This window comes from Stomoxys calcitrans, chromosome 3, assembly GCF_963082655.1.
Source record: "Stomoxys calcitrans chromosome 3, idStoCalc2.1, whole genome shotgun sequence".
Classification (NCBI taxonomy): domain Eukaryota; kingdom Metazoa; phylum Arthropoda; class Insecta; order Diptera; family Muscidae; genus Stomoxys; species Stomoxys calcitrans.
In genome coordinates this window covers 156,859,739-156,883,946 of record NC_081554.1, presented here as the reverse complement: position 1 = coordinate 156,883,946, position 24,208 = coordinate 156,859,739, and the positions used below count along the sequence as shown (strand labels likewise).

Below are 24,208 nucleotides of genomic sequence, written 5' to 3'. Positions count from 1 at the left end.
AAAAAAATTGCGGCTTGTAGGCCCTCAAGAAGTCAAATTGGGAGATCAGTTTATATGGCAGCTATATAACATTGCAGACCGAATCGGACAGTACTTGGCACAGTTGTTGGAAGTCATAACAGAATACTACACGCAAAGTTTCAGCCAAATCGGACAAATATGGTGGCTTTCAAGGGCTCAAGAAGTCAAATCGGGAGATCGGTTTATATGGGAGCTATATCAGGTTATAAACCGATTTGGACCGTACTAGACAGAGTTGCTGAAAATTATAAGAGAACAAGGCATGCAAAATTTCAGCCAAATGGACAAAAATTGCAGCTTTCAGGGGCTCAAGAAGTCAAATCGGGAGATAGGTATATATGGGAGATATATCTAAATCTGAACCGATATTGCCCATTTGCAATGCCCAATGACCTACATTAATGCTTAGTATCTGTGCAAGCTGCTAGCTGTACGCTTTCGACCGCTATCGTTATTTCGACAGTCGGACGGACGGACATGGCGTCGAGACGATCAACAATATATGTACATCATGGGGTCTTAGACGAATATTTCAAAGGTGTTACAAGTGAAATGATTAGATTAGTATACCCCTATTTATGGTGGTGGGTACAAAAAGTGTCAAGTCTTATAAGCTTCTTAAAAAGCCAGATAACTTATAAACAATATCAGACATTGATCCCAGAAATCGATGAACATCTCTCGTTACATCCTCCACCATAGGATGCGGGTATACTAATTTCGTCATTCCATTTGTAACACCTCGAAATATTCGTCTAAGATTTCTTAAGATATATATATTCTCGATCGTCGTGACATTTTAAGTCAATCTTAAGTCAATGTCCGTCCGTCTGTCAAAACTACGCAAAGTTTCGAAAGAGTAAAGCAAGGCGCTATCAGTGTAGATCAGTTGGTATTGTAAATGGGCCATATCGGTCCATGTTTTGATATAGCTGCCATATAATCCGATCTTGGATTTTAACTTCCTGAGCCACTAGAAGGCGCAATCCTCATCCAATTTGGCAGAAATTATGCATGAAGTGTTTTGTTATGACTTCCAAACACTGTGCTATGTATGGTTCAAATCGGTACATAACCTAATATAGCTGTCATATAAATCGATCTTGGATCTTTACTTCTTAAGCCTGTAGATGGCGCTTTTCTTATCCGATTTGGCTTACATTTTTGTACAATGGCTTTTCCCATGACCTTCAAAACACTTGTCTAATATGGTTTTAATCGATCTACATCCTGATATAGCTCCCATGTAAACCGATCTCCCAATTATGATTCTTGAGCCCCTACAAGGCGTAATTCTCATCTGAATGGACTGAAATTTTACCCAAATACTACTACTATGGGTCTAAAAATTTAATTTATTTACAATATATTTAGGGGGCGAGAACTGGGACCGGTCCGATAACCGACCCAAATATTGTTGAGATCGGACTATATTTAGATATAGTTGCCATATAGACCGATCTGCCGATAAAGGGCCTGAAGACCATAAAAGGCTTAGGAGAGAGTTTTCTGGAATCCATTTACTGTCATGTTGCATTTGATGGATTCTATATTAGAACCAGTAAGGAAAGGCAAAAGTCGGGCGGTGCGGACTTTATAATACCCTACACCTGCTCAATAGTTACAGAAAGGGAGCTATATCTAATGCCGAACCAATTTCAAAGAACCTTGGCGAATGTTTTCAGATGAGTTTTTAAACAATCCGTATAAAATTTTGGGCAAATATGTTCAAACTGCAATAACTACGGTTGACAAATGACAACATTATTTCAAATTACCCAAAAACCTGACAAACATATATACGGGAGGTACATCTAAAACAGAGCCGATTTCTATAAAAACTTCTTAGATACTGTAGTAGGCATTAACGAAAGTCTTTTTCACAATTTTGGCAATATTGAGAATCTGGTGATATACTTATGAACCGTTTTCTATGAAGTTATCCAGTTATGTCGAAAGTCAAAAGAAACTAATTCCTGCTATACGTCGAGGACATCGGTTAGGTTAGGTTGAAAAGAGGATGCAGATATCGGTTTGTTGTGCGCTCTAAATACTATAGAGTAACGTCGAAAAAGAATAGGAATTCCGTGCTACTTACAGAATCCTTAATTGTTTTCAATACCACTCCCCTAAGTTGATTCATGTCTGATATTGTGTCTTCACCTAAGTACCGGTATCTGTTGGACGCGAAAGCCGGGCAATGACAAAGGAAATACTCCAACGTCTCATCATCTTCCCCGCATGCCCTACACATGCTATTACTTGCCGCACCGATTTTACATAAGTGGGCTCGTAGTCCTATGTGTCCTGTTATGATACCAATAGCTATACTGGGGCCTTTTATGGGGCCAAAACCTTAAATCGAGAGATCGGTCTATATGACAGCTATATTCAAATCTGAACTTATCTGGGCCAAATTGAAGAAGATCGTCGAAGAGCCTACCACAACTCACTGTCTCAAATTTCAGCGATATTGGACAATAAATGCGCCCCAAAACTTAAAAACGAGAGATCGTTCTATATGGCAGTTATATCCAAATGTGAACCGATCAAGACCAAATTGAAGCAAGACGTCGAGAGGTCTAAGACGACTCACTGTCTCAAATTTCAGCGATATTGGACAATAAATGCGCCTTTTATGGCTCCAAAACCTAAAACCTAGAGATCGGTCTATATGGCAGCTATATCCAAATCTGTACCGATCTAGGCCAAACTGACGAAGAATGACGAAGGCCTTAGCGAAAATCACTGTCCCAAATTTCAGCAAAATAGGAAAATAAATGTGGCTTTTATGCGCCAAAGACCCTAAATCGGAGGATCAGTCTATATAGCAGCTATATTCAAATCTGGACCGATCTGGGCCAAATTGGCGAAGGATGTCAAAGGTCCTAACACAACTCACTGTCCCAAATTTTAGTAAAATCGGCGGATATATGTGGATTTTATGGGCCAAAGACCCTAAATCGGACGATCGGTCTATATGGCACCTATATACAAATCTGAACCGATCTGAGCCAAATTGGGCCTGGCGCAACGCACTATGCCACATTTCAGCGAAATCGGATAATAAATGTGGCTTTTATTGGCCTAAGAAAGAATCTGTGCAAAGTTTCAGCTCAATATCTCTATTTTTAGAGACTGTAGCGTGATTTCAACAGACAGACGGACGGACATGTCTAGATCGTCTTAGATTTTTACACTGATCAATAATATTCCTTGGCCTGAGCAATTTTTTGCCCTTGGATAATATTTCACTGAAATTTGGTCTTTAAAAAAAAAATTGGTTCAAGTTTCACCTTTGCAATTTAATTATACCCTACACCACCACTGTGGTGTATGTAAGAAAAATTATTTTAAGGTGGTCCTGGTCTGATCAAAAATTTGTCTCTGTAGAATATTATAAAGGGTGATTTTTTTGAGGTTAGGATTTTCATGCATTAGTATTTGACAGATCACGTGGGATTTCAGACATGGTGTCAAAGAGAAAGATGCTCAGTATGCTTTGACATTTCATCATGAATAGACTTACTAACGAGCAACGCTTGCAAATCATTTTCAGTGAATCATTTTCAGTGAAATCATTTTCAGTGAATCGACAAATTTTGTTCAGCGATGAGGCTCATTTCTGGTTGAATGGCTACGTAAATAAGCAAAATTGCCGCATTTGGAGTGAAGAGCAACCAGAAGCCGTTCAAGAACTGCCCATGCATCCCGAAAAATGCACTGTTTGGTGTGGTTTGTACGCTGGTGGAATCATTGGACCGTATTTTTTCAAAGATGCTGTTGGACGCAACGTTACGGTGAATGAACACATTTCGAACCGAACACTGATTTTGGTAATAAAATTCAATGATTTGCAAGCGTTGCTCGTTAGTAAGTCTATTCATGATGAAATGTCAAAGCATACTGAGCATCTTTCTCTTTGACACCATGTCTGAAATCCCACGTGATCTGTCAAATACTAATGCATGAAAATCCTAACCTCAAAAAAATCACCCTTTAAATATGAAATTTTGTCATTTGAAGAAGTTTTAGCAAAATGTGTTTAGAATAAATTAAATTTCATTTTTTCTTTTTTTCTTTTTCTATAGACCAAATCAATCTGGGTGGGGGGCATGGGCCCGAGACCCCCTTCCCCCTCGCCTTCCAGGCCATCCTGGACCGATAAAGCCCATTTACAATCCCAACCAAGCTACACTAATAGGAGTTAAAAGTACAAAATTTGCCCATTACCATTCCATGAAGGAACAGGGCCAAACTTCTCACATATCAATGAGTGCCGTCCGATTCAAGTTTAAGCTCGGTGATATGGGGCCTCTTTTTTATAGCCGAGTCCGAACGGCGTACCGCAGTGCGACACCTCTTTGGAGAAAAGTTTTACATGGCATAGTACCTCACAAATGTTGCCAGCATTAGGAGGGGAAAACCACCGCTGAAAGTTTTTTCTGATGGTCTCGCCAGGATTTGAACCCATGCTTTCAGTGTCATAGGCGGACATGCTAACCACTGCGCTGCGATGGCAAAATTTCAAGCGTCTAGCACAATTCCTTCGAAAGTTTGCGTGCTATTGTCAGACGGATGGACAGAACTATATCGAGAATGTCAAGGCTATCAAGAATGTATATACTTTGTTGGGTCTCAGATCAATATTTCGCTGTGTTACAAACGGAATGACGAAATTAGTATACACCCCATCTTATGGTGGAGGGTATCGAAATGCGCGTTAGTCGCCCACGCCCTTAACTTGGATTGCGTCGACCCGAAAGACTTTTGATATCTGATCGAAAACTTCTTCCATTTCTTATAGGTTTGCTATCGTCGCCTCGACTATACCGCGATGGTGTGACCTGCTCCTATTCTCTATCCATTCCCCCTATCGGCTTAAGTCTCACTCGCTTAGTGACGGCCTCACATTTAATCTGTTGTCTATGGGTCGGATATTTGGAGTAGTGCCTCCAGTGCCTTAGTTGGCGTGGTCCTCACCGCCCCGCCTATGCCAAGACATCAAGTTCTCTGAACCTGTTGTATTATCCTCATGTAACACTTTTTCTCTATCGCAGTCGACCAAATTATTGGTCACTCTGCTGTAGCGCCAGTGGACTAAACTCAGTTTCAGGCCCCATTTGGAGCCTACGTCCCGTCACTTGCAGTTCAGTATTCTGTCGAAGATCACTGTCCAAGTATTTGACCTTGTCATATATATCAATATCGCTCGTCTTCTCTGGAATGACTTTGAGACCCCTAGGTCTATTTCATCTCCTAGACCCTTTCCGCACTTTGGCATAGAAGAAGTTTTATAGTATAGTCCGCTTCAAATCAAATCTCTCCTCAGTCCGCATCCATTAAAGGTTATTTGTGATGGTCAAAAAAAAAAATGCCCTCCAATTTCCCCCTTATATTTAAGTCATGGGACCTACAATTCATCCACCTGTTACTTAACATATGGTTTATACAGTCCCTACGAACCCGTTCCATCCGGTACTGGTGTAAGGTTTAGATCGGTGTGTCGATCCGCACATTGTTAAAAGCCCCCTCGATGTCAATGTATACCGCCAATGTGTACTCTTCATATCGAGGGATTCTTCTATTTTGTGCACAACCTCGTGCAGGGCAGTCTCCATAGACCTTCCCTTGACTTGGGCATGCAGTGTTTTAAACAATTTGCTATATCTCCTTTGTATCATAGTATCCGGAATACATTTCATGGTTTTGAGCAAAAAGGTCGTAAGGCTTAAACGCATAACATGCCTTGCCGGGCTTTTGGAATATATGTAAGTAGTCAAACTATGAAAATAGCGGCCAGATGGGGCGCCAGATAGTCAACCTCCTTCTGTAAATGTTTGTGCTCTTACATTGTAGAATATATATATCCCTCTACAATGGAAAGTGTAAAATACAAAAAAACAGAGTTTATACATTAAAATAATTAGAAGAAACTTAAAAAGTCCAAAAACAAAATATCGATATCGCTTTTATTGTTATGAAAAAAATCTCTAAATTGATAACTTGCTCTACCAGAAGATTGGCCAGGCGATAACAGTTTCAGGAATCTTATCAACAAGAGATATTGTCCCAAGGTGTGGTTAGACAAATGGAACTGTATAACAAAATTTGTAAGGAATACTTAACAAAAGAAACAGCAAAAATGGAGCTATATAAAAAGCAAATTTCTAATAAATTTCCAACGCAGTAACGCAAAACTTTTAAACGCGTTCGCTTACACAGGATAGATCAGCCAATTAAAAGAAGAAGAAATACCCCCGAAATGAAAGCAATCTACGGTAAGTTGGAAAATTATAAAGGACCACCGCGAAGGATATTCCGAAATAATTTTTTTTTTTCTTAAATTTTGCAAGCCTTAGCATGTCTTCTATTGACTTTAACGGTCAGTAGCGCTGCCACTCTCAGTAGTGAAAACTACGCCCGTTATATATGTCATACGCGTGAAGACGGTTTCCGTATCCTAGTACCGGGCAGCTGTTCACTGTACTATGAGTGTAAAAATGGTCAACCCAAGTTGGGGGCATGTCCCTTCTTTTTCGATTCCGAAAATGGAATCTGTACGCACAAGGACACGGGATGTGTTGAGGGGCCAATGCGATATGTAGAACTAAGGCCAGACCAAGCTATTGAACCAGTGGCAGTGAAACCTATGGAACCAGTGCCAGAGAAACATATAGAACCAGTGGCAGAGCAACATATTGAACCAGTATCAGAGCAACATATAGAAACATTGCCAGAGCAACATATCGAACCAGTATCAGAGCAACATATAGAAACATTGCCAGAGCAACATATCGAACCAGTGGCAGAGCAACATATGGTACCAGTGGTAGAGCAACATATCGAACCAGTGGTAGAGCAACATATGGTACCAGTGGCAGAGCAACATATGGTACCAGTGCCAGAGCAACATATGGTACCAGTGGTAGAGCAACATATTGAACCAGTAGTACCAGAGCAACATATCGAACCAGTGGTAGAGCAACATATGGTACCAGTGGTAGAGCAACATATGGTACCAGTGGCAGTAGCCACGGAGGCACCACCATGCACAGCTACGACGGCGACAACGACACCGTGTACAGCAACTGTTGTCACGACTACAACGTGTTCAACAACAACTTGTACCACAACAACGCCATGTTCGACAACATCCACCACAACAACAACTACTACAACCCCCTGCACTACAACAACCACTTGCACTACAACAACCCCCTGCACTACAACAACCACCTGCACTACAACAACCCCCTGCACTACAACTACCACAACAACTACTACAACCCCCTGCACTACAACAAAAGCCACAACAACCTCTTGTACTACAACAGAAGCCACAACAACCTCTTGTACTACAACAAAAGCCACAACAACCTCTTGTACTACAACAGAAGCCACAACAACCGAATGTACTACAACAAAAGCCACTACGAAATCCACAACCGAATGTACTACAACAGAAGCAACAACAACCGAATGTACTACAACAAAATCCACAACCTCTTGTACTACAACAGAAGCCACAACAACCGAATGTACTACAACAAAAGCCACTACGAAATCCACAACCGAATGTACTACAACAGAAGCAACAACAACCGAATGTACTACAACAAAATCCACAACCGAATGTACTACAACAGAAGCCACAACAACCGAATGCACTACGAAATCCACAACCGAATGTACTACAACAGAAGCCACAACAACCGAATGCACTACGAAATCCACAACTGAATGCACTACGAAATCCACAACCGAATGTACTACAACAGAAGCAACAACAACCGAATGTACTACAACAAAATCCACAACCGAATGTACTACAACAGAAGCCACAACAACCGAATGCACTACGAAATCCACAACCAAATGTACTACAACAGAAGCCACAACAACCGAATGCACTACGAAATCCACAACCGAATGTACTACAACAGAAGCCACAACAACCGAATGCACTACGAAATCCACAACTGAATGCACTACGAAATCCACAACCGAATGTACTACAACAGAAGCCACAACAACCGAATGCACTACGAAATCCACAACCGAATGCACTACGAAATCCACAACCGAATGTACTACAACTAAAGCCACTACAACCGAATGCACTACGAAATCCACAACCGAATGTACTACAACAGAAGCCACAACAACCGAATGCACTACGAAATCCACAACCAAATGTACTACAACAGAAGCCACAACAACCGAATGCACTACGAAATCCACAACCGAATGTACTACAGCAAAATCCACAACCGAATGTACTACAACAAAAGCCACAACAACCGAATGCACTACGAAATCCACAACCGAATGTACTACAACAGAAGCCACAACAACCGAATGCACTACGAAATCCACAACCGAATGCACTACGAAATCCACAACCGAATGTACTACAACAGAAGCCACAACAACCGAATGCACTACGAAATCCACAACCGAATGTACTTCAACAAAATCCACATCAACCGAATGTACCACATCGGAGACCACAACTGATTGCTCGACTACATTGGCATCCACAACTTCTTGCTCTTCAACTACTGCCTGTACCGCTACAACTACCAAATGTACGACCACGGCTGTAACACCTTGTGCCAATTCCGCAAATTCCGCCATTGGTGCTCCAGCCCTTCTTCAGCCACCACAGACATTGCAATCGAATATCGATATGTACATGCGTTTTGTGTGCCGTGACAAGCCCAACAACTTCCTTGTAGCCTCTTTGAAGAGTTGCAATCAATACTATATGTGTCAAAATGGTATCGCTTTACCCGTTAGCTGTGGTCGATTGTATTTCAACGCCCTGAAGGGCACTTGCGATTTGCCAGAGAATACTGGATGCATTCAGTCTGCTGCATTCAGACATAATTACTAATTCATTGAGTTCGAAGAAAATTGAAACTCGATGGTATCGCTGGAAAACCAATAAATAATGTACTTCTCCGTGCTAGAAATTGACTAAAAGTATTATATAAAATATGTATTTAATCGCAAAATATTCAATATGAAACCAATTTTATTTAAATTTGTACCGTATCTTATTGTTGGTTGGATTGGATATACGCCAGGGGAGCTTAAGTCATGCCTTGTTATACCCTAAACCAGCAATGTGGTTTCAAATATAGCCTATCGTTTGTAACACTTCGCAATGTACGTCTAAAATCCAATAAATCCTAAGCCGCCATCCCCTGACCTGAGTGCGTTCATATAGAAAATAATTGTCCCGAGAATTTGTCGAAGGTGATGGATGTACATGATCCATGGTGATAGATGTACAGAATGCGCCAGAGAAAGTTACTCGTTTGGAGAGGGTGCATCTGGAGGGGGAAGTCCCCAAGTTTGTTTCTCACTCCAGTCAGTTGCAATCATGCTCTGGTCTTCGGGGCAGCGGGCCTTCGCCGTTGAGAGCTTCTTTTCTAACGGTCGCTCACTACGCAACGTGCCTTCCGCGATCGCTTTGAAACTTCTTCTTACAGACTAGTTCCCGGCCGTAATTCGATTCTATCGTGGGTTAGCTAATTTTTGGAGGCGTGGAAGTGTCGCTAAACCCAGAAATGGACTTGAACGGCCTATCAGAACTCCGGAAAACACTGAAAGAGTGAAGCAATCAGCTTTGCGTCCTACCTGGAGATCGGTTCGCAGATGGGAACTTCTTAAATTTCATCACTATAAATTGACTGTTGTGCAAGAATTAACTGAACGCGATTTTGTTGCCAGTCAAAATGCATAGGAAATGCTGATTAACAACCTGCGTTAGTTTCTTCCGGTGACGAGGCTGACTTTCACCTTTCCGGCTGCATTATTGCAGTGGTGTAAATTTTTAATGAGTTTTTTTCGCTCGATTTTACATTATATTTAAGACAAATTGTTACAATAAACCCTTGAATTCCTATGCCAGCTACGGCAAATTTCGATTTAGATTCAGATAATAAAGATATAATAGTCGAAATTCAATGTTGAAGCTGTAGTAACCCTCTGCTGAAAACTATAATGGTAGCTATACCCAAATGTGAACCGATTTAAAACAAGTAAAAGGGTGCTAAGTTCGGCCGGGCCGAATCTTATATACCCTCCACCATAGATAGCATTTGTCGAGTTCTTTTCCCGATATCTCGTTTTTAGGCAAACAGAGGATAAAAGGAAAGAATTGATTTCATATTGGAGCTATATCAAGTTATGGTCCGATTCGGACCATAATTGAATTGAATGTTGGAGACCATTGCAGTGGTAGAAGTCATTGTGTAAAATTTCAGCCAATTCGAGTAAGAATTGCGATCTTTAGGGGCTCAAGAAGTAAAATAGAGAAATCGCGTTTTTATGGGAGCTGTATCAGGCTATAGACCGATTCGGGCCATATTTAACACATATGTTGAAGTCGGATAATAATCACGCCCTATGGAGGCTCGAGAAGTCAGGATCCCAGATTGGTTAAATGGCAGCTATATCAGATTATTGATCGATTTGAACCATTCTCTGACTTCTCGAGGACAGAATCTTCCTTAGCGTAGGGACCTCAGATGTATCCTCTACGAAGCTGCAGAATACTACACAGGATTTGTTCTCAACCTTTCTCAGCTCGCCCTTATATTTTCTTAGCTTAGCCTTATAGGTGTCCCAATCGTTTGGTGCTCTTGTGGCTTTTGCTCTGTTGAACAGTTTTCTGCAGTCCTTCCTTATACCAACCAGCTCTGGCGTCCACCATGGCGGTTGCTGTTTGCCCCTTGGCTTGGCACTAGGATATGCTGACACAAGCGAGTCATTCAGGGACTTCGTGATCTTTTTGACACAGCTGTTAGAAGTCATAACAAAACACCCCATGCAAAATTGGATAAGAATTTCGCCATCTAGTGGCCCAGTTGTTGGAAGTCATAACCCAACACAGCTGTTAGAAGTCATAACAAAACACCCCATGCAAAATTGGATAAGAATTTCGCCATCTAGTGGCTCAAGAAGTCAAGATTAATGATCGATTTATGTGGCAGCTATATCAGGTTATGAACCGATCTAAAGCATACTTAGCCCAGTTGTTGGAAGTCATAACCTAACACGTTGTGCAAAATTTCAGCCAAATCGGATAGGAATTGCGGCCTTTAGACGCTCAAGAATTCAAGACCCTAGATAGGTTTATATGACAGCTATATCAGGTTATAGAGCGATTTCAACCATACTCAGTACAGTTGTTGGGAGTCATAACAAAACACTTTGTGCAAAATTTCAGCCAAATCCGATGAGAATTGCGCTCTCTAGTGGCTCAAGAAGTCAAGATCCAAGATCCGTATATATGGCAGCTAAATTTATATCAGGTTATGGACCGATTTATACCAAAACACTTCGTGCAAAATGTCATCCAAATCGGAAAAGAATTGTGCCCTCTTGAGGCTCAAGAAGTCAAGATCCGAGATCGGTTTATAAGGCCGCTATATCAAAACATGGACCGATATAGCCCATTTACAATCCCAACTGACCTACACTAATGAGAAATATTTGTGTCAAATTTCAAGCGGCTAGTTTTACTTTTTCAAAAGTTTGCGTGCTTTAAAAAAAAACAGACGGACAGACATGGCTAGATCGAATTAAAATGTCACGACGATCAAGGGGTCTTAAACGAATATTTCGAGGTGTTACAAACAGAATGACGAAATTAGTATACCCCCATCCTATTGTGGAAGGGGGTATACTAATTAGCAGAGGCTTTCAGTTGTGTTAAAACCTTCCATACCGAATTTCGTGCAAATCGATTTTAAATTTTAATAACTAAGTCCTTATAAGTGTAAATCGGGCTAACTATATACATGGGAGCTATATCGAAATTCATGGCGCTTTTCTTTGGGCTAAAAAAGTGATATGTGGCAAATTTCTCGAAAAATGGAAAAGTTATGCGGACAGACGGACATGGCTAAGCGGAATCAAGAAAAAGATCTGAGTCAAATCGTACATTTCTTCACAGCATCAGTAGGGGAACAGAGTAAAGTTTATACCTCAATCATAATTCCTGCTTAAATATGTACTTTGATCCATTGATCGTCATTATATTAGTGCCAGCTGTGGAGAAAATACTGCAGAACTGGTCGTTCGGCTAAGTTAAAGAAAGGCGAATTTGGAGAAATTTCGGCACAGTTTCTGCCCAACTATACGCTCTAGGCCTGACAAGGATGTGGAAACTGTGAGGATATAGACTTACTGTTCAAGCGGATGAAGAAGGTCCAGAATGACACGCTTGTGACAGCATTTTCTAGAGCGAAACCAGGGGGCGAACAGCGACCGCCTTGCTGGACCCCGGAGCTGGTTGATCTAAGGAAGGTTAGTGAGAACATTTTTCAACATGGGCAAAAGCCACAACGGCCCTACACCATTGGGACCTTTAAAAGGTTGCGTTAAAAAATAAAAGGGCTAGTGGAAAAAGGCTCAAAACAAATATTGGATGGAATTCTGCAGCCCCGCGGAAGATTGATCTCAGGCCTCTAGGCTAAGGAAGATCCTATTCTCGAAACCTATTACGGTGGGATATATTCAGAATTCAGGGTATGCATGGATAATGACTAGTGAAGAAGAACTAGAACTTTCCCGGGAAACTCTCCAACGGACAAACTGTCGCCAGAAGAGCTTGTCACTAATATGCACTAATTTGTCAGAGCCTTTTGTGTCGGAGTCGAAAATCCTTGGGGTGATAAAAAGTTCCGACTCCTTTAAGTCGCCAAGCCCTGATGATTTATCACCGGTTGAATTACAAGCTGTGTTCGATAGACTGGTTCCTTCGGGAGAGATATTCAGTCTGTGCCATAGAGGGACACATTCCTGGAGTTTTTAGGTATCAATACTACCGGAAGAAAATTTATTAATAATGTACTAAGTCAAATATGCATTCCCGCTGGCTCGGGAGATCGGTCTATGTGGCAGCTATATCCAAATCAGGACCGATCAGTACCATATTGCAGACGTATGTCGAGGGTCTAAACTTAATTCACTCTTCCAAATTTCGGCGACATCGGACAATAAATTCGCGGTTTATGGGCCCAAAACTTTAAATCTAGAGATCGATGTATATGGCAGCAATATTCAAACCTAGACCGATATGAGCCAAATTGAAGAAGAATATCGAAGGGCCTAACACAACTCACTGTCCCAAATTCCAGCAAAATCTGATAATTAATGTGGCTTTTATGTTCCTAAGACCCTAAATCGGCGGATCGGTCTATATGGCAGCCATATTCAAATCTGGACCGACATGAGCCAAATTGGAGAAGAATATCGTAGAGACTAACACAACTCACTGTCCCGAATTTCGGCGACATTGGACTATAAGTTGGGCTTTTATGGACCCAAAACCTTAAATCGGAAGATCGGTCTATATGGCACCTATTTTCAAATCTGAACCGATCTGGGCCATATTGCAGAAAGATGTCGAAGGGCCTTACACAACTCACTGCCCCAAATTTCAACAAATTCAGATTATAAATGTGGCTTTTATGGGCTTAAGACCCTATATCGGAGGATAGGTCTGTATGGCAGCTATATCCAAATCTGAACCGATCTGGGCCATATTGCAGAAAGATGTCGAAGGGCCTTACACAACTCACTGCCCCTAATTTCAGCAAAATAGGATAATAAATGTGGCTTTTATGGAAGACCCCAAATCGCCGGATCGGTCTATATGACAGCTATATCCAAATCTGGACCGATCTGGCCCAAATTGAAAAAGGATATCGAAGGGCCCAACACAACTCACTGTCTCAAATTTCAGCAAAATCGGATAATGAATGTGGCTTTTATGGGCCTAAGACCCTAAATCGGCGGATCGGTCTATATGGGGGCTATATCAAGATATAGTCCGATATAGCCCATCTTCGAACTTAACCTGCTTATGTGTCAAAGACGATCGGATGAAAATGTCGACCGGTACCAAATTAACAAAACCATACATACAGACGGACAGACAGACATAGCTAAATGGAATTAGAAAATAATTCTGAGTGAATCCGTATACTTATCAAAGGATTTATCTCACTTCCTTCTGTGTGTTACAAACAAATGCACCAAGTTATAATAACCTATACCACAGTAAAGTACAAATTGTCTGCGGTTATCTATATTAATGGATAGTTTTAATAACTGATTTTTTTTTTTCAACTATGCTTTTTTCACTATTTGAAACCAATGTTGTAACATAGTCAGATTTTAATTTTGCATATCTATTGATAAACTGAATAGAACATTGTATTGGTTGCCCAAAAAGTAATTGCGGATTTTTCATATAGTCGGCGTTGACAAATTTTTTCACAGCTTGTGACTCTGTAATTGCATTCTTTCTTCTCTCAGTTATCAGCTGTTACTTTTAGCTTGCTTTAGAAAAAAAAGTGTAAAAAAAGTATATTTGATTAAAGTTCATTCTAAGTTTTATTAAAAATGCATTTACTTTCTTTTAAAAAATCCGCAATTACTTTTTGGGCAACCCAATGAGATTTTTTTCGTAAGAATTTTATCGATAGGACTTAAATGGTCTCTACTACAGACACATCGAAAGATAGATATTTATTGGAGCTATATCTAAATCTGGACTGATTTTCAATAGCGTTCGTGCTTGGACCAAAAAAGAGACTTGTGCAAAATTTTATAACAAATGCGACCAGTACCTTGATTACAAGAATACATCGACAGAAAGACAGACGGATATAGCTAAATTGAATCAGAAAGTTATTTCAAGCCGATGGGTATACTTATTAATGGGTCTAGCTCTTCTCCCTCTTAGCGTTGCAAACAAATGCACAAAGTTATAATACCCTATACCACAATGGTGGTGTAGGGTATAAAAATAACAAGTAAAAGCGTGCTAAGTTCGGCCGGGCCGACTCTTATAGACCCTCCACCATGGATCATTTTCTTTCTTTTCCCGACATCTCATCTTAGGCAAAGAAGGATAAAAGAAAAGATTTGCTCTGCTATTAGAGCGATATCAAGATATGGTCCGGTTCGGACCACAATTAAATTTTATGTTGAAGACCTGTGTCAAATGTCAGCCATTTCGAATAAGAATTGCGCCCTTTGGGGGTTCAAGAAGTAAAATAGAGAGATAAATTTATATGGGAGCTGAATCAGGCTATAGAACGATTCAGTCCATAATAAACACGTATGTTGATGGTCATGAGAGGATCAGTCGTACAAAATTTCAGGCAAATCGGATAATATTTGCGACCTCTAGAGGCTCAAGAATTTAAGATCCCAGATCGGTTTATATGGCAGCTATATCAGGTTATGAACCGAACCTTATTTGGCACAGTTGTTGGAAGTCACAATAAAATACGTCATGCAAAATTTCAGCCAAATCGGATAGGAATTGCGCCCTCTAGAAGCTAAAGACGTTAAGTCCCCAGATTGGTTTTTATGACAGCTATATCAGCCATACTTAGCGCAGTTTTTGGATGTCATAACAAAACACGTCGTGCAAAATTTAATTCCAATCGGGTAAGAATTGCGCCCTCTAAAGGCTCAAGAAGTCAAGACCCAATATCGGTTTATTTGGCAGCTATATCAGGTTATGAATCGATTTGAACCTTATTTGTCACAGTTGTTGAAACTCACAATAAAATACGTCATCCACAATTTTTTGCGCCCTCGAGAGGCTCAAGAAGTCAAGACGCAATATCGGTTTATATGGCAGCTATATCATCTTTCTTAAATTTAGCCGAGATCGGTTCAGATTCTGATATATAGCTGCCATATAGACCGATCCGCCGATTTAGGGTCTTAGGCCCATAACAGGCTTATTTATTGGCCGATTTTTGCCAAAATTTGAGATATTAAGTTGAGTTAGGCACTTCAATATGCTTCTTCAGCAGAAGTCATTATGTAAAATTTCAAATCGAATAAGAATATCGCCCTTTAGGGGCAAAGGATGTAAAATAGGGAGATGTACAAAATTTCCGCCAAATCGGATAATAATTGCGCCCTCTAGAGGATCAAGATGGAAAGTTCCCAGATTTGTTTATATGACAGCTATACCAGGTAATGGACCGATTTGAATCATAATTAGCACAGTTGTTGGAAGTCATAACAAAACTGGTCGTGCAAAATATCAGCCAAATCGAATAAGAATTGCACCCTCTAGAAGCTCAAGAAGTCTCATCGGGAGATCGGTTCATATAGCAGCTATATCAGGTTATGAGCCAACCTGAACCATACTTAGTACAGTTGTTTACAGTGATACCAGAAATTCGCGTGCTAAAATTCCAACCGCCTAGCTTTACAGCTTCGAAACTTAGAGAGTTTTCAACAGACAGAGGGTCGAACAGTTTTCAATGGACATGGCTAGATCGTCTTAAAATGTCATGACGATCAAGAATATATATACTTAGGGGGTCTTACTTACAAACGGATTGACGAAGTTAGTATACCCCCCCATCCTATGGTGTAGGGTACGAAAATTAAGATATTGAGCTGTATTTTTCATAGACAGATGAAGTTCTTCAACGAGCCAAATCGGATCACATTTGGATATAGCTACCATATAGACCGATGTACGGATTAAGGGTCTGGAGGACATAAAATGCGCATTTATTATCCGATATTGCTGAATTTGCAAATGGTGAACTCTTCAGCGCTTCTCGATGTCCTTGCCAAATATGGTGCCGATCGGGCTGCACATAGGTAAAGTTGCCATCATAAGCGTAGAGTGGTCTCTGGGAGATAGAGAGGGGGGGGGGGGGGGGGGGTGTAAGCACCTCCCAGAAAAGTTGTAGCCCCCCACAGAATTTCAAAAATGCCATTGTTTTCGATAATGTTTGCTAATTTTATTGGTGCTGAAAGGTCTTTATCCCCCCACCCCAGAAAGCTGTACTGGCTTCTCTAATGGTTGCCGTATAAACATATTTAGCGGTATAGGGTCTTAAATTTTAAAGAGTGGGTTGTATTAGGCCTTCTAGAATCCGAGCCGAGAACGGTTCACATCGAATTTTATTTGGATACAGTTGCCATATGAACTGATATGGTGATATAGATTCTTAAGCCCATAAAAGGCGCATTTATTTCCCGATTTAGCTGTACCAAATATGATCCAAATTGGCTCACATATGTATCTTTGCATATAGAGGATTTATTATAACAAGTAAAAAAGTGCAATGTTCCGAATCTGGGGAGCCCACCACCTAATTATAACAAGTAAAAAAGTGCAATGTTCCGAATCTGGGGAGCCCACCACCTAACACACAAACTGTTAACCCACCAACTGCTACAAGTTTCAAGCCAAAAGTTTGAGCTTCTGGGGGTCGTAGAAGACTGAGAGGTTGGTTTATACGGAAATTATATCAGTTAACAGCTAAATCGCATAGTAATTGTGCCTTCAGGGGTCTCAAGATGTCAAATCGCCACTTTGGTTTATATGGGTGCTATATCAGGTAATTGACCTCTATTGTTGAAGTTAGCGCGAAATTTCAGTGAAATTTGTTAAGAATAAAGATGCCAAATGGGGTGATCGGTTTATATGGAAGCTGTATCAGGTATCGATTTGGACCATACTCGGCGCGATTGGTAGAAGTCGTAGCAAAACACTATGTGCTAAATTTCTGCTGAATCGTTTAATAGTTGCGGCTTCCAGTGGCTCAAAAAAGAAAATCGGGAGCTATGCCAGGTAAGTATAGTTGAAATATGTGTAAATATTTGAACCATACTTACCATGGACGTTAATAGTTACAAAATAAACCAGTAAAGAAAGGCTAAAATCGGGCGGATCCGACTAAATAATACCCTACACCTACCCTATAATTATAAATTCGGGCAATATATATATATATATATATATATATATATATATATATATATATATATATATATATATATATATATATATATGGGTTGCCCAAAAAGTAATTGCGGATTTTTTAAAAGAAAGTAAATGCATTTTTAATAAAACTTAGAATGATCTTAAATCAAATATACTTTTTTACACTTTTTTTCTAAAGCAAGCTAAAAGTAACAGCCGATAACAGACAGAAGAAAGAATGCAATTACAGAGTCACAAGCTGTGAAAAAATTTGTCAACGCCGAATATATGAAAAATCCGCAATTACTTTTTGGGCAACCCAATATATATATATATATATATATATGTATATGAGAGTTATATCTAAATCTGCACTGGTGCTATATCCAAATCTGAAACGATTTTGATGAAATCTAGGAGATGTGGTAAAATCAGTGACAAAACTATCGGTGCTAAAATCGTTTGAAAATTATGCGGCCTTATAAGTGTAAACCGGGCGAAATATATATAGGAGCTATATATTCAAATCTTAGCCGATTATAATGAAATTTTGCATACGTGTTTATGCAAAGTAACAAAAAAACAAAGAATATTGAATAAGAACTGTTATGCTATTGGAGCTATATCAAGTATGGTAAAAGTCATTGTGTAACATTTCAGTTTATTCGGATAAAAATTGGGTCTTGTAGGGGCTCAAGAAGCAAAATCGGGAAATTGGTTTATATGGGAGCTTCTTCACGCTATGGGTCGTTTCAGGCCATATTAGACACGTATGTTGAAGATCATGAGCTGAGTCGTTGTACAAAATTTCTGTCAAATCGGATGAGAATTGCGCCCTCTAAAGGCTCAAGATGCCAAGATCCCCGAACGATTTATATGGCAGCTAAATAATTTCCTATTTACAAACGGATGTGACCATCCGTTTCAAAGTTTGATAGGTATGTGGTTCTTATTTGACTAAACAGTTGACTGTTCAATTAATAGTTTTTAGACCCTCTACCATAGCCTGGGGCTATACTAATTTCGTCATTCTGTTTGTATCTCCTCGAAATATTCCTCTAAGAACCCATAAAGTAGATATATTCTTGATCGACATGACATTTCAAGTCGATCTAGCCATGTCCGTCCGACAGTCTGTCGAAAACACGCTTATTATCGAAGGAGTGAAGATACCCGCTTGAAATTTTGCACAAATACTTCTTATTAGTGTAGGTCGGTTGGGATTGTAAATGGGCCATATCGGTCCATGTTTTGATATAGCTGTCATATAAACAGATCTGGGGATTTGATTTCTTGAGCTTCTGGAGGGCGCAATTCCTATCCGATTTGGCTGAAATTTTGCATGACGTATTTTATTTTTACTTTCAACAATTGTGTCAAATAAGGTTCAAATCAGTCCATAACCTGATATAGCTGCCATATAAACCGATCTGGGATCTTGACTTCTTGAGCCTCTAGAGTTCGCAATTATTATCCGATTTGCCTGAAATTTTGTACTACGGATCGTCTCATGCCCATCAACATACGTGTTTATTATGATCTGAATCGGTCTATAGCCCGATACAGCTCCCATATAAATCGATCTCTCTATTTTACTTCTTGAGCCTCCAAAGGGCGCAATTCTTATTCGAATTGGATGACATTTCATATAGTTCTCTAACATGTAATTTAATTGTGGTCCAAACCGGACCATATCTTGATATCGCTCCAATAGCAGAGCAAATCTTTTCTTATATCCTTTTTTGCCTAAGAAGAGATGCCGGGAAAAGAACTCGACAAATGCGATCCATGCTGGAGGGTATATAAGATTCGGCCCGGCCGAACTTAGCACGCTTTTACTTGTTTTTTTTTTTTTTAGTGTGGACAAGTTCCGCTTCGTTGGATGCACATTTAACTTGCAACTGATGCTATATTTAGATATTCGGCATTAGGTCTTATCAAATGGCACACGCTTATAATGCCGAAAAAAACGCAGCTTGTTTTTCGCGTAAAAAAACTTGTAAGAGAAATACATTGTTAATGCATTAAATTTGGCACAATACGCTTTCTTTTGTTGCTGATAAGAATCAGTGACAGCATTTTCATCATGATAAGACTTTCAGCAGGTCCACATTACAATTTCTACAATAGAGGAGATTGGCGGCAGTGATACCGTATATAAATGAGACCCCATTATAGGGTAAGTCATACCATACCTGGCAAAACGCTCTTCGTGGTAAAAGAGAAAAAATTTTGCTTTTGGACAATGAAGACAATTTACGGTAAAGCATATACAGTCCTATGGTTGCAATAATAACATTGACATTTCTTATCATTTGAATACATCTTCACTGCTTTCAGCCTTAGCATGCCTGTTATTGGCTATAACAGTTACCAGTGCGGCCAAATTGGATATAACTTCGGATGTAGCATTGAATTGTGAAGGTCCCTGCTGTGGCATTTCCACTGGTTATGCAGTTGATTCGCAAGATCCAGCTGTCTTTTACACATGTCGTCAAAATTCCGTCACCAACAGATGGTCTTGCAAAGACAATCAGGTATTCAATATTGACACGAAGAATTGTGAACCATCGGGCAGATCGGCAAGAGATGTGGGAACTGAACCATGTTCTGATACAACAACGACACCACCATGTACTACAACAGCAAGTACTACGACAAAGACAACAACACCGGTAACGACAACAACGACAAAAGCCACGACTACTACAACCACCACCACCACCACGACCACAACCACCACCACTAAAACGACTACTACTACAACCACCACCACTACAACAACAAAATGTACTACAACAACAACAACAACCACCACCACTAAAACGACTACTACTACAACGACAACAACAACTACTACAACCACCACAACAAAAACCACAACGACAACAACCACCACAACCACCACTACAACAACAACTTGTACTACAAACACAACTACGACTACTACCACAACAACCACCACAACGACTACCACCACAACGACCACCACCACAACGACTACCACCACAACAACTACAACGACCACTACAACCACAACCACAACAACAACCACCACTACAACAACATCTTGTACTACAACCACAACCACCACAACGACCACCACCACAACAACTACAACCACGACTACAACCACGACTACAACCACGACTACAACCACGACTACAACCACAACCACCACAACAACTACCAAAACGACAACAACAACCACAACAACGACAACTACCACTACGACTACAACTACCAGAACTACTACAACGACAACCCCTTGTACCACAACGACAACTACCACTACGACTACAACTACCAGAACTACTACAACGACAACCCCTTGTACCACAACGACAACTACTACTACAACCACAACGACAACTACCACTACAACCACAACTACTACAACAACAACTACCACCAAAACAACGACAACAACTACTACAACGACCACTAAAACAACTACCACGACAACCACAGCTTGTACAACGACTACTACCAAAACAACCACAACTACAACAAAAACAACTACCACCAAAACAACTACAACAACAACTACTACCAAACCAACCACAACTACAACAAAAACAACTACCACGACAACCACAGCTTGTACTACAACTACTACCAAAACAACTACTACTACAACAACAACTACTACCAAAACAACCACAACTACCACAAAAACAACTACTACCAAAACAACTACAACAACAACTACTACGAAACCAACCACAACTACAACAAAAACAACTACCACGACAACCACAGCTTGTACTACAACTACTACCAAAACAACTACTACTACAACAACAACTACTACCACAAAAACAACTACTACCAAAACAACTACAACAACAACTACTACCAAACCAACCACAACTACAACAAAAACAACTACCACGACAACCACAGCTTGTACTACAACTACTACCAAAACAACAACAACAACTACTACCAAAACAACTACAACTACTACCAAAACAACTACAACTACTACCAAAACAACAACAACAACCACTAGGACTACTACCTGCACTACAATAGTTATAACAACAACTCCCTGCACCACTACAACTGTAGCTCCATGTGCTTCTTCGGATACAAACTTTGCTGCTGCTGCAGATGCCAATCTCTTTGCTCCACCCCAAGCCGTTAAGGCCACCATTGATTTGTATTTGCGTTCAGTGTGCCAAAACAAACCGAATAACTTTAAATTCGCCTCTATGAAGAGTTGTAGCGAATATTACGTTTGTAGCAATGGAGCTGCCATTGTTGCTAGCTGCAGTCCAAACTATTTCAACTCTTTGACTGGTATGTGTGATTTGCCAGAAAATACCGATTGTGTCCCATCTCAATTGTTTAACAATCGCATCTAGAAAGTGTCAATTCTGCTTTCTGTAGAGGAAAAGAAAAAATTATATAAAATAAAAGAATAGCAATGAAAATCAATTAATATGGCATGTTTGTTTAAATTGTCTGCATAAGTTCCTTTTTGGGTATATCAATAGCGTTATCATTTAAGGTAAACAATGTTTTGATATGGTTTTGATATGCTAGTATCGATCACGTGTATACTGAAACTCAATTTAATTTCCCATCTAAATGTATTTCTTATCCGATTTGGAGGAAATTTTTCATTCTCAAGTATGATAGGCAAATATCCTCATATTGAGCCATCAGACGGTGCAGTGGCGGGACACTCAATAACGCCTAATGGACAGGGGCCCGACGACGAGATATTCATCGACTCTCCCAATATTGGAAAGATTATGATAAGCAAAGATCCTAATGCTAAAACATCAGGCAGTGCAGGGGCGAGAGACCCAACACAGCCTAACGAACAGGGATCCAACGACCTTCTCGAGATAAGAAAGACCAGAAAGGATAAAGATCTTAATGCTGAAACATAAGGCAGTGCAGTGACAGAGAACTCAATGACACCTAATGCACCGGGAGCCAATGATGAGAACATAACCTACTTTCAAGAAGCCCATTTACTGAAGATTTGGAAGACTGGTATAGCCAACGATCCTAATGTTGGAACATCAGGCAATGCAATTCTATGCTAAAACTGGTACTCGGCCGAGGTCCTGCGTTATTTGTCATTAAAAATTTAAATTATGTATTTTCCCCAGAGTTGTCAATGTCGGATGCAACAGTGCTGAGCCAGGGAGACGGTGGAGCATACCTGGCATCACTTTATCTGCCTTTCGACTCTCCGACACTGCCACCTACGTCGAAGCTGCAACGGTTGGTGAGGAAAGCAAAACAGACTGGAAACGGGGTACTAATAGGGTACGATGCGAACTCTGACCACATTTCGTGGGGTAGTATCAACACTAATAAGCGGGGCCAAGCCGTGGCAGAATTCTTGAATACTAAAGACCTTATAACAGTTAATATTGATAACACCGCTACCTTCGTTAATTAGGGGCGAGGTATTAGATGTGTTCGGAAAATCTAATCGATGAGGTTCAGGATTAGAGGAACTCTGTGGAACACTCTTTGTCTGACCATTGATACATTAGTTTTAGAATAGCACGACCAGCGCCAAATCCGATAAGCTTCCTTAATAAGTTGAAAACCAACTGGACAAAATTCGGAATACAACTCAGAAGAAGACTTGGGCACGATGATTTAGATTATCCAAGCAAAGAAGACATTGACGACAATGTCAACAGGATTACGACTGCCCTAGTGGAGTTTTTCGAAGATAGTTGTGCTCTTCGAGAAAAAAAATCAGCCCAAGAAAAAACCTGGATGACCGGGGAGATTCACAACATTAGGAAGGAGGACCGCAGAATATTGGGATGTGTATTACTCACGGCTCAAGGAATACAATAAGATTACCAGAGCGGCAAAACGTGCCTCCTGGAAGCATTTCGGCGACCAGATCGATAGCGTAAATGACGCCGCCAAGAAGAAAAAGTTTCTCTCAAACAACCATGTCCAAACTGAAACGTTAGTTGACGACATGGAAGTGAGAGCAGAAACAACGGAGGACATGTTGAGGGTTTTGATGAAAACGCATTTTCCACACGATACGACGGGACTCACGGCGACACCGGAATCTTCAAATAATTAGGTCGATCGAAGGTTTATCATAACGGAATTTATGGTCAAAGAAACCTTGAGGAGCTTCAAACCATTAAAGCGACCCAGACCGGAGGGCGACTATCTGGCGTCGCATCTGGCCACTATTTTTATAGAGTGCCTAGGACTTGCATATACTCCCATAGCCTGGCAGGAGGCAATGGTGGTGTTTATTCCCATAGCCGGCAAGGCAAGTAATGCGACACCAAAGGCCTACAGACCAATAAGCCTTACTTCCTTTCTACTCAAAACCATGGAACATTCAGGAGCGTACTGAGAAGGGCCGAATGATCGAAATGGGGCCTGAATTCAAGCATATTCTAC

General features: G+C 40.4%; 2 protein-coding genes across 2 annotated transcripts; both read left to right on the top strand.

Annotated features, from left to right (window-relative positions):
- The first annotated feature begins 6,190 nt into the window (after nt 1-6,190).
- LOC106089511 (mucin-2-like) lies at nt 6,191-9,188 on the top strand. Its single transcript, XM_059366117.1, has 2 exons — nt 6,191-6,302; nt 6,378-9,188. The coding sequence occupies exons 1-2, from the start codon at nt 6,287-6,289 to the stop codon at nt 8,918-8,920; spliced, it is 2,559 nt and encodes an 852-aa protein (XP_059222100.1). The 5' UTR covers nt 6,191-6,286; the 3' UTR covers nt 8,921-9,188.
- A 10,796-nt stretch (nt 9,189-19,984) lies between these two features.
- On the top strand, nt 19,985-22,207 carry LOC106089512 (mucin-2). The gene is made up of 2 exons (XM_059365259.1): nt 19,985-20,058; nt 20,138-22,207. Exons 1-2 carry the CDS (start codon nt 20,043-20,045, stop codon nt 22,165-22,167), a joined length of 2,046 nt encoding a protein of 681 aa, XP_059221242.1. The 5' UTR covers nt 19,985-20,042; the 3' UTR covers nt 22,168-22,207.
- Nucleotides 22,208-24,208: the final 2,001 nt, after the last annotated feature.